This window comes from Crocuta crocuta, unplaced genomic scaffold (assembly GCF_008692635.1).
Source record: "Crocuta crocuta isolate KB4526 unplaced genomic scaffold, BGI_CrCroc_1.0 scaffold334, whole genome shotgun sequence".
Lineage (NCBI taxonomy): Eukaryota > Metazoa > Chordata > Mammalia > Carnivora > Hyaenidae > Crocuta > Crocuta crocuta.
Window position 1 is genome coordinate 5,021,409 of NW_027533260.1, and position 11,476 is coordinate 5,032,884.

The window sequence follows — 11,476 nt, forward strand, 5'->3', positions numbered from 1 at the left end:
ACTGGGCAGTGCTGGGCGACACAGTGTTGAGGACAGTCCCAGCTCTGGCCTCATGGTGCTCCCAGTCCAGGGAAGGAGACAAACCTTAAGCAATCAGTAGTTGCACATTTAATTAACAGCTACAAAGATGTAAACTACTGCGAAGGCAAGTACCGAACTTAGAGGCCATCTCATAAGGAGACCTGGGTTCAGGTGAGGCGTCAGGGTGACATTTGGGCAGATCCCTAAAGGATGAGCCAGGATTAGCCAAAGAGAAGGGGGGAATATTCCAGCGNCCGCTATTAGAGCGGTCTGTTAAGAGAACATCCCGATGTCTCACGGTTTTAACTTCAGCCACGCGGGTGTCTTTTCCTACGGTTAGTTTGGTCACACATATATTTAATCATGCATGTACTTAGGTACTTAGTAATCGGCCAGATATTCATTCATTCATTCATTCATTCATTCATTCATTCAACAAGTATTTGCTTGGTGTTAGGTCCTGCACTGGGCAGTGCTGGGCGACACAGTGTTGAGGACAGTCCCAGCTCTGGCCTCATGGTGCTCCCAGTCCAGGGAAGGAGACAAACCTTAAGCAATCAGTAGTTGCACATTTAATTAACAGCTACAAAGATGTAAACTACTGCGAAGGCAAGTACCGAACTTAGAGGCCATCTCATAAGGAGACCTGGGTTCAGGTGAGGCGTCAGGGTGACATTTGGGCAGATCCCTAAAGGATGAGCCAGGATTAGCCAAAGAGAAGGGGGGAATATTCCAGCGCGGGGATCCCGATGGCCCCAGGAACGGCAGCGAGGACGGTGAGGTTTGCACCTTCGCTCTGCACTCAGCGTTGGCGTGCGTGAGCTCACTGACTCCTCATAGCCCCATTCTGCTGCCGAGAAAACTGAGGTTTAGAGCGGTGACGTCCCTTGACCAAGGTCACCCAGCTTTGGTAGGCCTCCAGCCCCAGGCCTTTCAGGCCCCTGGGCCGCGCTAGTCACCACTGCCCTGATCCGTCTTTCTCAAGCTAGCTTTTCACCTTGTCCCCCCTCCCTCCCTGGTCTCCTGCCCGACTCTTGCACCTTTGTCTGCCAACTACCCTCAGCTTGATGGCAAAGCTGTCCTCCTACAGGAAGGACTCCTGGCTGCCTCAGTCAGACGAGCATGTGACCCCTGGTCTTGGGGTCTTGAGTTCAGCCCCAGACTGGGTGTAGAGATTATTTAAGTAAATAAATATTAAAAAAGAAAAAGAAAAAAGCAAGCAAGCAAGCAATGGGGGCACCTGGGTGGTTCAGTGAATTAAGTGTCTTGACTCTTGATTTTGGCTCAGATCATGATCTCATGATTTGTGAGTTCGAGCCCCACCTCCGGCTCTGTGCTGACAGAGCCTGGAGCCTGCTTCAGATTCTGTCTCCCTCTCTCTCTTTGCCCCTCCTCCACTCAGGCTCTCTCTCTCTCAAAAATAAATAAATGTTGAAAAATTCTTGAGAGAAAGAAAGAAAGAAAGGAAATGGTCTTCCTAAAGCACAAACCTGTCCCTACCCTTCTCATGCTCAAAACCCGCCATGACTCCCCAGTGTCAAGAGAAGATCAAAATTCTCAGTCTGGAATTTACGACCGCAGAATCGGCTCTTCACTAAATGGCTTGCTTCTCCACACCTTTTGCTCCGGCCACTGTGAACCTCTACCTCCTTCAACGTATCAAGTCCTCTCCTCACCGACAGTCCTTTGGGTTCGCTGTGTCTTTTTCTATCCCCTTCTGTGTCCTCTGTTTAGCCTCCAGGACTCAGCTCAGCTATCCCTCCTCAAGGAAGTCTTTCCTGACTCCCAGACCACGTTCTGCCCCCCACTGGGCTCCCCCAGCCCCATGGATTCCCCCATCCCTGTGCCCTTTGGATCATCCCCGAGAGGTCTGTGTCCCTCACTGGACTGTGAACCCTAGGAGGGGAGAGCCTGGCACTGTCTCGGTACCAGTGGTGTCCCAGAAGCTCCCAGCAGTGGGCTGGGCACGCAGTAGGCACTTAGCAAGTGATTCAGATTGTTCCATAAATTAAGGGAGTCCGTGGTGACAACTTCTGCTTATTCTTTTACGCAGGCATCGGAATGACCTCTGGACCCTCGCTTAATTCCCAGAGTGCTTGCTGCTTGCAAACAAGAGGGGGCTTGAATTTTGCAGAGGGGGAGGCTCATGTGTATCTTTGAAAAGGTCAGGTGGCGATATTTGGGTTCAGTTTAAGGTGGGCCCCTGTAGGTTCATCAATGAAAAACTGGACACGTGAAAAGTAAAAGGAAATTCATCTTCGGTGGAAAGGGCCCCGTGTATGTGCGGTTCCTATAACCCCGAGGATCCCCAAGACCACATCGAGGTGATGATCTTCAGTCGTTTGGGATGGATGATTCGGGCTTCTCTACCTGTTTAAGCTTCACTACGGTCGTCCTGACCATGCAGGGTCCTGCCTAACGTCCTCCTTTGCCAAGAAGCATCTGAAACACCATGGGCATTTCAGTACCTCACACCTACTATTCTGCCTCATTCTCTCTAAGAGGAGGCGCGCCCCGTGGGAAGTCCACTGACTGTCTCTCCTCCCATGTCCTGTTGTCCCCGCTGTGGACTGATTCATAAGTATAAGCGCCCTCTGCAATCTAACCTCACCCCCTCCTGCCAAAGGAAGGCAGGTGATGGGCACCAGAAGCACAGACCCTGAAACTTGGCAGATGCATTTTTAAGAGCTTTTTATTGGCGACAGTGCAGAACCATGGGGGGGAGGGTAGTGGCCCAGTGCCAGCCAGCCCCGGCCCCTCCCACGGTCAGGTGCAAAATACAAAAAGAGAATCACAAATACAGCATGGGGTTCGGAGGGGAGGTTGGGGATTCAGTAAGTTGTCGTAGGCAGGGGCCAGGCCCTGCTCACAGTCTCGCACTCACACTCAGAATCCTTAAGAATACAGATTGTCAAAGTCTATAATCCCTCAGGCTCACTCACGGAAAAGAAAATGTCGTGTCCCCGCAAAACCCAGAGTCAGGAGACAGCTGGCCGATCGGGGACAGTCAGAAAAGAGACAGAAGGAAACGACCAGGTGAACAAACAGGCAGAGAAGAGACCGGAGTGGGAGAGACCCTTGGGAAAGGGACAGCCAGAGACCGCCCGAAACAACCAGAGGGGCCGAGACCATCAAAAGAGACAGCCTGAAACAGGCCAACTGGAAGTTTCCAGAAGCAGTGTTTTTCCAACCCAGACGGCACTGCTTTGGGGCCCAACGAGACCTAGGCCGAAGTTGTAGAAGCGCTCACACGCTCACACGCACGCGCACGCACACACACTCATATATAATATATTTATTTATACATAATAGATATAAGTGCCTTTTCGGAAACCAGGGAAGGGATAAATAGCCATGGGGACGGGGAGGGGGGCGCGGGACGGGGCACGTGGAATGTTTTCCATGCAGCACAGAAGGCGGCGTGGCCCACCCGAAGTTAAAAAATATCAGTTTGCCTCACGATGAAATTCTCGTGAGATGAAGCACAAGGAAGGGGGGATGGGGAGCCAAAACCAAGGATCGGGGCTGCGGGCAGAGGAAGGGAAGCTGGGACTGTGGGAGCCCAGCCCCTACGGTTTGCCAGTCCGAAAATATTGGGGGGGGGGGGGGCTGGGGGCCAAAGCCTCAGCCTTCAAATCTTCTCCGGAAAAACACTGGGCCCCTTGGCAAGTTCCCGTGGCTCCCTTTCTAGAAGGGATGTAGGGATGCCAAGGGCAAGGAGAAGTTGGCGTCCTAGGCCGGGGTAGGGGGACAGGCCTTAAAGAAAAAGGCCAGGGCTTGGGGCTGGGGGTCCTGAGGACAGAAGCCACGCGGCTGGATGGCTGTCACCCCCACTCTCGCATTCTGTCACCCCTTGCGTCTAACTCACTGTGGGGGAGGAGGGAGGCAGCTGGGGCGGGGCGGGGAGACCAAGGAAAGGCTTTGAGGCGTGGGGGGCACGATCCCCCCGGAAGGGTTCTGTCCCACCGGGCTCCCCTCCCACGATGCCGCCAACTCATTTCACAGTATAAAGCGCTCCAGGACGGGCATCACAGCGCCCCCTGCCGCCTGAATCAGAGAGGCCCAGCAAGGAAGGCCAGGAGGGAAGGCAGAGCCAGGCTGGGAGGCTTGGGGGTAACACTGTGATCGGAGAGAGGAGGGCCGGGGGCTGAATGGGGGGACATCCTTAAGAGGCCAGGAATTCAGATCAGAGCCACTTTTGCTGGGAGGGAGCGGCTGGACAATCAGGGAGGGAGGTTCACATTTCAGACTCAGTCTGGGTGGGAGGGCATCATAGGAGGCATCAACTTCCCTTAAAGGGAGGCTCAATTCAGAGGAGGATCTAACCACATGGAAATGTTGGATAAATAAGCTAAGGTCTAAGGTCGGGGGAGCATGAGAGAACCAGCCCGCTCACCCCCTGAAGGGTGGGCGTGGGAGACATTGTGGGGGAGGGGCGATCTGTGCCATTTCCTTGGTGGGCCTCCCTGGAGAAGATTCCAGTAGGTAGACTCTACCCCACAGCCCGCTACCAGCACCCCTTTCCCTCCGCCCAAAGCGAGGCGCCCCCACCCCCCACCCCCATCCCCAGAGGTTGGGTTGAGGTGAAAAGGGCCAACAGGCAGCTGGGGGTGTCCATTCCCACCCCACCCCCCTGCCCCCAAAGTCACCAGCTTTGTGGCCTCGCCGGGCCAAAGAAACAAGAGGCGGCACAAAACCCACGGAGGTCCTCCTGTCCGATGACAGTGGTCGCAGAGAGTCAGACACGAGAGGCAGGGAGGCCACACGCCCGCTTTGTCTCTTCCCCTCTCTCTCTCTTCCTCCTCCTCTTCCAAATCTCTCTCTCCCTTGTGTGTGTGTTTGGTTTGTGTCTAAAGAGTTCACAGAGCAAGAAGGGAGGGCGAGTTCAGGGGGTCGGAGGGCTGGTCGCTGCCGCTGGGGCGTTGGGCGCCGGTGAACGCGGAGACGTCCGGGCAGGTGAGGACAAACGAGGAAGTGTACGAAGGGTTAACAACGGGGAAGGGGTCACCGAGGACTTGAACTTCACTGTGTGTAAAGAGAGAAGCTGTCAGGTTGGGGGATGCGTCTTGGCCGGTCTGGAAGGGCAGGGGCGGTGGTGGCGGGGGCGGCAGCAGCCAGCTGAAGCCGTCTTCCTTAGTGGGTGCTGACCCCGGCAAATCTCTCACCTCCGCCAGCGGGCCCGGCCCCGGCCCCTCTTCGTAGGGGATCTTGCACCCCGGTTTGTGGGCCACCAGCACAAACTCCAGACGTTCCTTCTCCTTTTGGAGCTCGGCGATCTCCGACTCCAGCTCTGCCTTTTCTTCTTCCAGCTGATCTGTCTCCTGAGGTCCCCAGGGCGGCGTGGAGGAGAGGGAAGGAGAAAAATGTTCCGTGAGCCACTAGACTAGAGAAGGCGGGTCTGAAACCGTCCCCCCTGGACGTGCTGCAGGGGCCCTGGGGCTGAAAGGCAGCTCCTGATTGAGAGGAAAGACCCTCTCCCGCCCCCAACCATGGGGTCCTGGTGTCCTATAGGATTTGGGGCAAGGGTCTTGCCTCCCAGGAGCCTCAGTTTCCCCGTGTGTTCCGTGGATCATTGAGAAGGGGCCAGATGTACGTCGAGGGCACTGGTTGGGAGGGGCACTCAGAGGTTTGTTGAATGAATGAATGATTGTTCCCTGTTTTTAATGCCACCTGTTCCCCTCTGGTGCCCCTCCCCCTCTGCCTCCTAAGGAGGAGACCAGGTAGCTCAGGAAAGGAGAGAATTTCCCCGATTTCCTCTAGGGGCAGCACTGCAAGCCCACCTCTCAGACTAAGGGAAATTGTAAACAGGGAGGGGGGGGGCGTCGGTGGAGGCCACTTGCCCACCACCTGAGAACTTGGGGTGCAGGGGGGGGGTAAGAAACTGATGTAGGATAAAAAGCAAATCGTTTCACAGACTCTCCAGAATGTAAAAGCAGGAAGGACCCTGGGAGATTCCATGAGGGGCTGAAGAGCTGGAGAAACCGAGGCAAAAACGGGTTATCGCTTGCCCAAACCGCAGAGGGAGAAAGGTCAGGACCTCTGTTAAAGGTCATAAACCAGGGCAGGCATGGCCAGGAGTTTGGGGGGCGGGGGGGGAGGTCTGTGTGTACGCCTGGGGCTACCCCATCTGACCACACCTGTACCTAATTCCTTACACAGACCCTCTGGCTGTTGGCCCGGGACAAGGGCACAGGTGGCGAGGGGCGGAGGCCGGGAGAGAGCCTCCCCCTCCCTGCTTCGATGTGCCCCCAACCCCACCCCAGGGACCATCCTCACCGCCTGCAGTCGGTCAGTCAGCTCCCTCCGACGGTTTCTACACTTCGCTGCTGCCAGTTTGTTTCTTTCCCGACGAACCCTTCTCTTCTCCTCCTCCTCCGGGGTAAGCTGAGCAAGGGAGATAGAGGCCATGAGGTTCGGGGACATGGTGGCCCTCCTCCATCCATCCCAAACCGCCCCTCCTTGCAGGAGGCAGAAGACCCGTTGCTAGGGCTTCTGTAGCACCAGAGGCCTGGCGGGCCCCTCGCCCCGCTGGCGAGAAAGTTCCTGCCTTTGTTGCTCCCTAGACCCGGTCCAGGGTTTGATGCCCTTACTCACCGTCTCCTCTCGGGGTCTCCTAGGCCGGGCTCGGGCCGGACGGGCAGGCCCAGGTCCGCCGGCGGTTCCGCTGGTGGAAGGCCCACCACTGCCACTTGGTCCGCCACTGCTGTAGCCACTCACGCCCGGTGTGGAGTAACTGGTTCCTGGCATGTCGTAGGGGTCGACGGCCGGGGGCTGGGAGGCCAGCGGTTGCCCCTGGGACTGGGCCATGGAAGAGATGAGGGTGGGTTGCACGAGCCACTGGAGGTCCTGGCTGGTTGTGATCGCGGTGACCGTGGGCACGAAGGAACCGGGCATTTCCCCGAGACCGGCGCACTCCTACGGGGTGACACATACACACACGGGCGTAGACACACAAACAGAGACACCGACACACACACACCCAACACACACATGCACACCGACCCCGTGAGTGAGCACAGGGCGAGCGGGTGTGGATGTGTGTGTCACAGGCAAAAAGCCACAACACCCGCCCTCCCACTACACCGTGACGCAGTGGTTAATGAGAGGATTTCTGCTCAACTGGCTTCTACCTCCTCCTTCTTCTTCGGGGAAAGGTTGCACGGTTCCAGCGGGTGGTGAATCACACCCCGGGTTGGTGACTCTTAGGTGGGGGGGTGGGGAGGAGGCTGGACACAGCCGGGTGACAGAACCCCCGGGAAGGAGTCACAGCCACACACACAGCCACTACACCCCACCCCCACCCCAGAGGCAAGGGGAGGGAGAGGGAGAGGCCTTAGGCCAAGCCTTCCTCTACACTCACACACATACACACACCCCTCTGAGCCGGGGTGATGAGCGACTGCAAGGTCCATGAGACCTCCGTGCAGGGGCGGGGGTCTTAGTTAAGAGGGTGTTGGGGGACAGGCCTAGGAGTTCAGAACAACGTTTCAAGTAATTGTTTCTCCACGGAGTGAGGCTGACAAGTGACAGGTTACCGCGGACGGACAGGTAGAGAAAAGTGACGCCCCGGGCACCCTCAGAGTGCCGCGGAGGGAGAATGGTGTAGGTCCCGGGCCCCCGAGCCCAAGCAGCGGGCACCTACCCCCACCCCCAAATGGAATCCTAGGACTGCTCGGAAGGCTTAACTACTCTCCCAGGGGGCGTGGTGAGGGATGGGCTGGCTCACTGGCCAATCAGAGCCCTGGAAGCCCAGAGAGGGCGGGGCTCCTGGAGACCACCTGGCACGTTCCCCTACGGTTAGCCGTTCTCGTCTTGTCCTAGGACACGGCCCAGGGATCCGACAGAGGGGTTGGGGCTGTGTCTGTGTATGCCTGGAGAAAAGGGTGACAGTCACCCATGTCTCCCAAAGGAACCTCTGCACACAGACACCCTCGGCCCCTGAGATCGGAGGGGCCGCTTCCCCGCAAGGTCCTCGCGGACCCATTGGATCGCAGGGAGTCGCTCCTGTCGCGACAGGAATCCCCTCGCTCTGTCTTTAGAGGCCAGTAAAAGAGACCCTAGCGCCGAGGAACCACGAGTTCCGGGGACAGAGAGGGGGAAGGGAACTGCACCCTACAAATAGGAAGGGAAAGTTGATTGGCCAAAGCCCGCGCCGCGGCGGCCAATCGGAAGGCCGAGCTGCCCCCTCCCTTAGCAACGTGGCCCCGGCGTTCCAAAATAGAACGCTCCGGGACGTCAGGGGCGGGGCGGACGAAGGGGGCGCCGCGCGCCGTGCGTGCCCCGCGTCAGACGGAGGATTCCAGCGCGTCAGCCGTTACGCACGGGTCCCCCGTTACGTCTCCGCGCAGGAGGCGGAGGCAGCGCCTCCAAGCGAGGGTTCGAGGCCAGCGTACCCGCTGGATCAAGCGCCACCCGATGCCGGAGCAGGCGCTCAGATGCACAAGGAAAAGGGAGGCGGCTACTGGAAGCTTCCCTGGGACTTCCCCACCTGCCTAACTGCGCTAGCTTCAGGTTGGGGACCTGAGTCGGGGGCAGTCCCGGAGCAAGCTAAAAGTTCTCAGCTCTGCTACCGCATACACGTTGCACTGAACGGAGCATTCTCCCCACCCCCAAAGCTAACCCCTCTGCGTTCCCTCCCTGCGATCCACGCACACCAATTGCAAACACATCCCGACTCTGCAGTTTGCAAAGTACGCGGTGAGCCTGTTCTCTCTCAGATCCTGAGTTTTGATGTGTCTTTATTTGGGAGGGGGATTGCTCGCTCCACCTCTGACTTAAAAAGAAAAGCCATAAAGCAGCACCCCAGCCCTCTAGAACTTACCTGGGAGGCGGCGGCAGTGGGTGGACTGCCGAAGGAGTCCACCGAAGACAGATACTGAGACTCGGCGGAGGGTGAGGAGCTGCACCGGGAGCCGGAGTCGTAGTCTCCGGGGAAAGCTTGAAACATTTCCCTGGGCACAGGGGGGCCCCTGTGACCACGCTGAGGTCGCCGGGAAGCCAAGGCTATGGCCGGGTGGAAGAGAAAGGTGCGAGTCCGGGGTGAGCCGAGCGCGTCCCCAAAGCGCGCTGTCCGAGGAAACTCGGGATGGGGGCAGCGTCCCGCTCCAACAATGGCAAAGTTTCTGTGCAATTCCTCTGCGGTGCCCAGGCCCCCACAAGATGCCGCTGTGCCTCCTGAAAGTCCAGGCTCCGTAGGACCCAGGGGCGTGGGGGGGATCGCTCCCCCAGAGGCGGAAAGCGCTGTCTTGCTGTACAGAATCTGCTTCGGGTGCGGTCTTCTCCACGCGTCCAGCGGGTCCCACGGGGGGAGGGGAGTAATAAAGAAGACAAGAAGAGTAAGTCGCTCCTCCAAAATGAAATGTAGAATTCTCTAGAAGAATCTTGCCCAAAACTTTCTCTCCGGAAAAAAATAATAAAGCGAACTTCACAGCCCCCCAGAACCACAACACTCGAGTCCCCAAGTCTCAGCTCCGCCTGTCCCTGCCGAAGCCGTACCTCTCAGTCTTATGAATGAAGCCCAAAGCCGCCAGCCTGTATTTATTTGTCAGGGACCCGCCCCCTGCTTACGTCACCCGTCCCGCGCTCCACAAACTTCCTAAAATCTCTGGCCCTGTTGAACTCAGCCCCGCGCCGTCCGGCAAGAGGTCTACCCTAGTCTTGATCTGTCCACCTGCATGACCCCTGCGGCCCTGGGGGTCGCGGGGGCTGCGTTCCAGGGCCCTCGGCGGGAGGGGATCCCGGCCCCGCCTCACAGGAGTTCCTGTGACGCAATTAGCCATATAAGGAGCTCGGCCGGCGCGGCGGAGTGTTTGTTTGGTATCCTAGCAATTACGTCAGAGGGAATCCCTCGCTCGCTCGCGCGCTCACCCCGCGCGCCTGCGGAACCCACCCGCGCCTGCGCAGTGCCGCGCCGCCCCAGGGGCCGGTATTAATAGGCTCTTAAGCTAGGCTGGGGAAGACCCCGGTGCGCGGGTACCCCCCACCTCTGGCAGCCCCTCACATTTCTCCTTGTGGTGCAGCGCCCTCCCTCAAGAGGAAGGTCAGATCCCCAAAAAGAGGCCCTGGCTAGTGTCGTGTAGTCACGTAGGCGGGGAAACTGAGTCCCGAAACGGAGTGGGAGGGGCGGTGATCCTCCAGGTGAAAGTGGAGGAGGGGTTGGAGTCCCGAGGCTCTTCGCAGCTTCGGCCGGGGACTCGCTGAGCGGACTCCGTGGTGTTTTCGCTCTCTGAACTTCGGCTGCAGTTTTCCCAGCCGGACAAAGGATGGGTGTCTCGGACCTTGTTGGCCCCGCATTCCGGCGTTCCGGAGGTATGCGGGTTTTGGAGCGGGTAGAGAATGAAATTTAGGATGAAGCGGCTCCTTCCCGCTTTATAATCCTACCTTTAGACAGAAAGAATGTGAATAATAATTGATGATAATAATAATAATGATGATGATGGTAACAGGAGCATGTAGTTAACAATGATCAGATACCGGCTCCTGTACCAAAGCTTTCTTTTTCTTAATGTTTTATTTATTTTTGAGAGAGAGAGAGAAACAGCGTGAGCGGGGGAGGGGCAGACACATGCTCGGAAGCAGGTTCCAGGCTCTGCGCTGTCAGCACAGAGCCCGACGCGGCGCTCGAACCCACGAACCGTGAGATCACGACCTGAGCCGAAGTCGGGCACTTAACCAACTGAGCCATCCAGGCGCCCCTGTACCAAAGATTTCCATACAAGATTTGTAATCCCTAAAACAGCTTTTGAAGGTTAAGGGAGGAAAATCTTCATTTTATAAAAGAGGAAAATAATACTTGAAGAGGGTTAAGTGACTTGCCCAAGATCCCATGGCAGGAAATGCAAAAGCAGAATCGTTAAGCTCCCTGGCTCTTGCTCTCTTCCTGCTTTCTGCCAACTGCCTGTTTCAAAAAACCTCAGTTGTGAGATTGTTTAAACGGTGATGGTGATAATAGCAGCTTCCCGTCGTGGGAGGCATTGTGATCCAGGCTCAGAACAGTGGCCTTAGCTGAGGTGTCTCAGGAAATGGAGTTCAAGAGTTTGATTCAAGTGTACGGGGTGCCGCAGCCCCCAGTTGTTAAGCCTCCACTGGGAAGGGTCCTACCAGCTGCTTTACAAATCTCAGGGATCCTGATTCTTCCCTCCCAGTGCAGAGCTTAGCCCAGCCCTGGGCATGGAGGGAGAAGCACTTTGAGACTGTTGAGCCCAGAGAGCAGGAGACACTGGCTCAGGGTCACACAGCAGGTCTGAGGCAGAGCAGGAGGGGGTGGGTGGGCCCTGATTCCCAAGAGAGTCTTGACTCCCTGCTTCAATAGTGGGTAAGGAGGTGGGGAGACGTCGAAGGTTGGAGGGACACGGGGGACAAAACGGGCAGGCTGAGGTTTCCAGACGAAAGCCCAGCCTCAAGCTTACCCTCCTCTTCATTCCCCCACGCCCCCTCTGTCTGCCACCGGTCTGGA

General features: G+C 57.3%; 1 protein-coding gene across 2 annotated transcripts; it reads right to left on the reverse strand.

Moving 5' to 3' along the window:
- Window positions 1-4,657: 4,657 nt before the first annotated feature.
- Window positions 4,658-9,509, reverse strand: FOSB (FosB proto-oncogene, AP-1 transcription factor subunit). Of its 2 annotated transcripts, XM_077747122.1 has the most exons (5): window positions 8,843-9,509; window positions 6,616-6,936; window positions 6,298-6,405; window positions 5,187-5,342; window positions 4,973-5,046 (listed from the first exon to the last, which is right to left on the reverse strand). In XM_077747122.1, the coding sequence occupies exons 1-5, from the start codon at window positions 8,966-8,968 to the stop codon at window positions 5,044-5,046; spliced, it is 714 nt and encodes a 237-aa protein (XP_077603248.1). In that variant the 5' UTR covers window positions 8,969-9,509; the 3' UTR covers window positions 4,973-5,043. The 2 variants fall into 2 exon arrangements, with proteins under 2 accessions (XP_077603247.1, XP_077603248.1); XM_077747121.1 differs by having other exon boundaries at window positions 4,658-5,342.
- Between the last annotated feature and the right edge of the window lie 1,967 nt (window positions 9,510-11,476).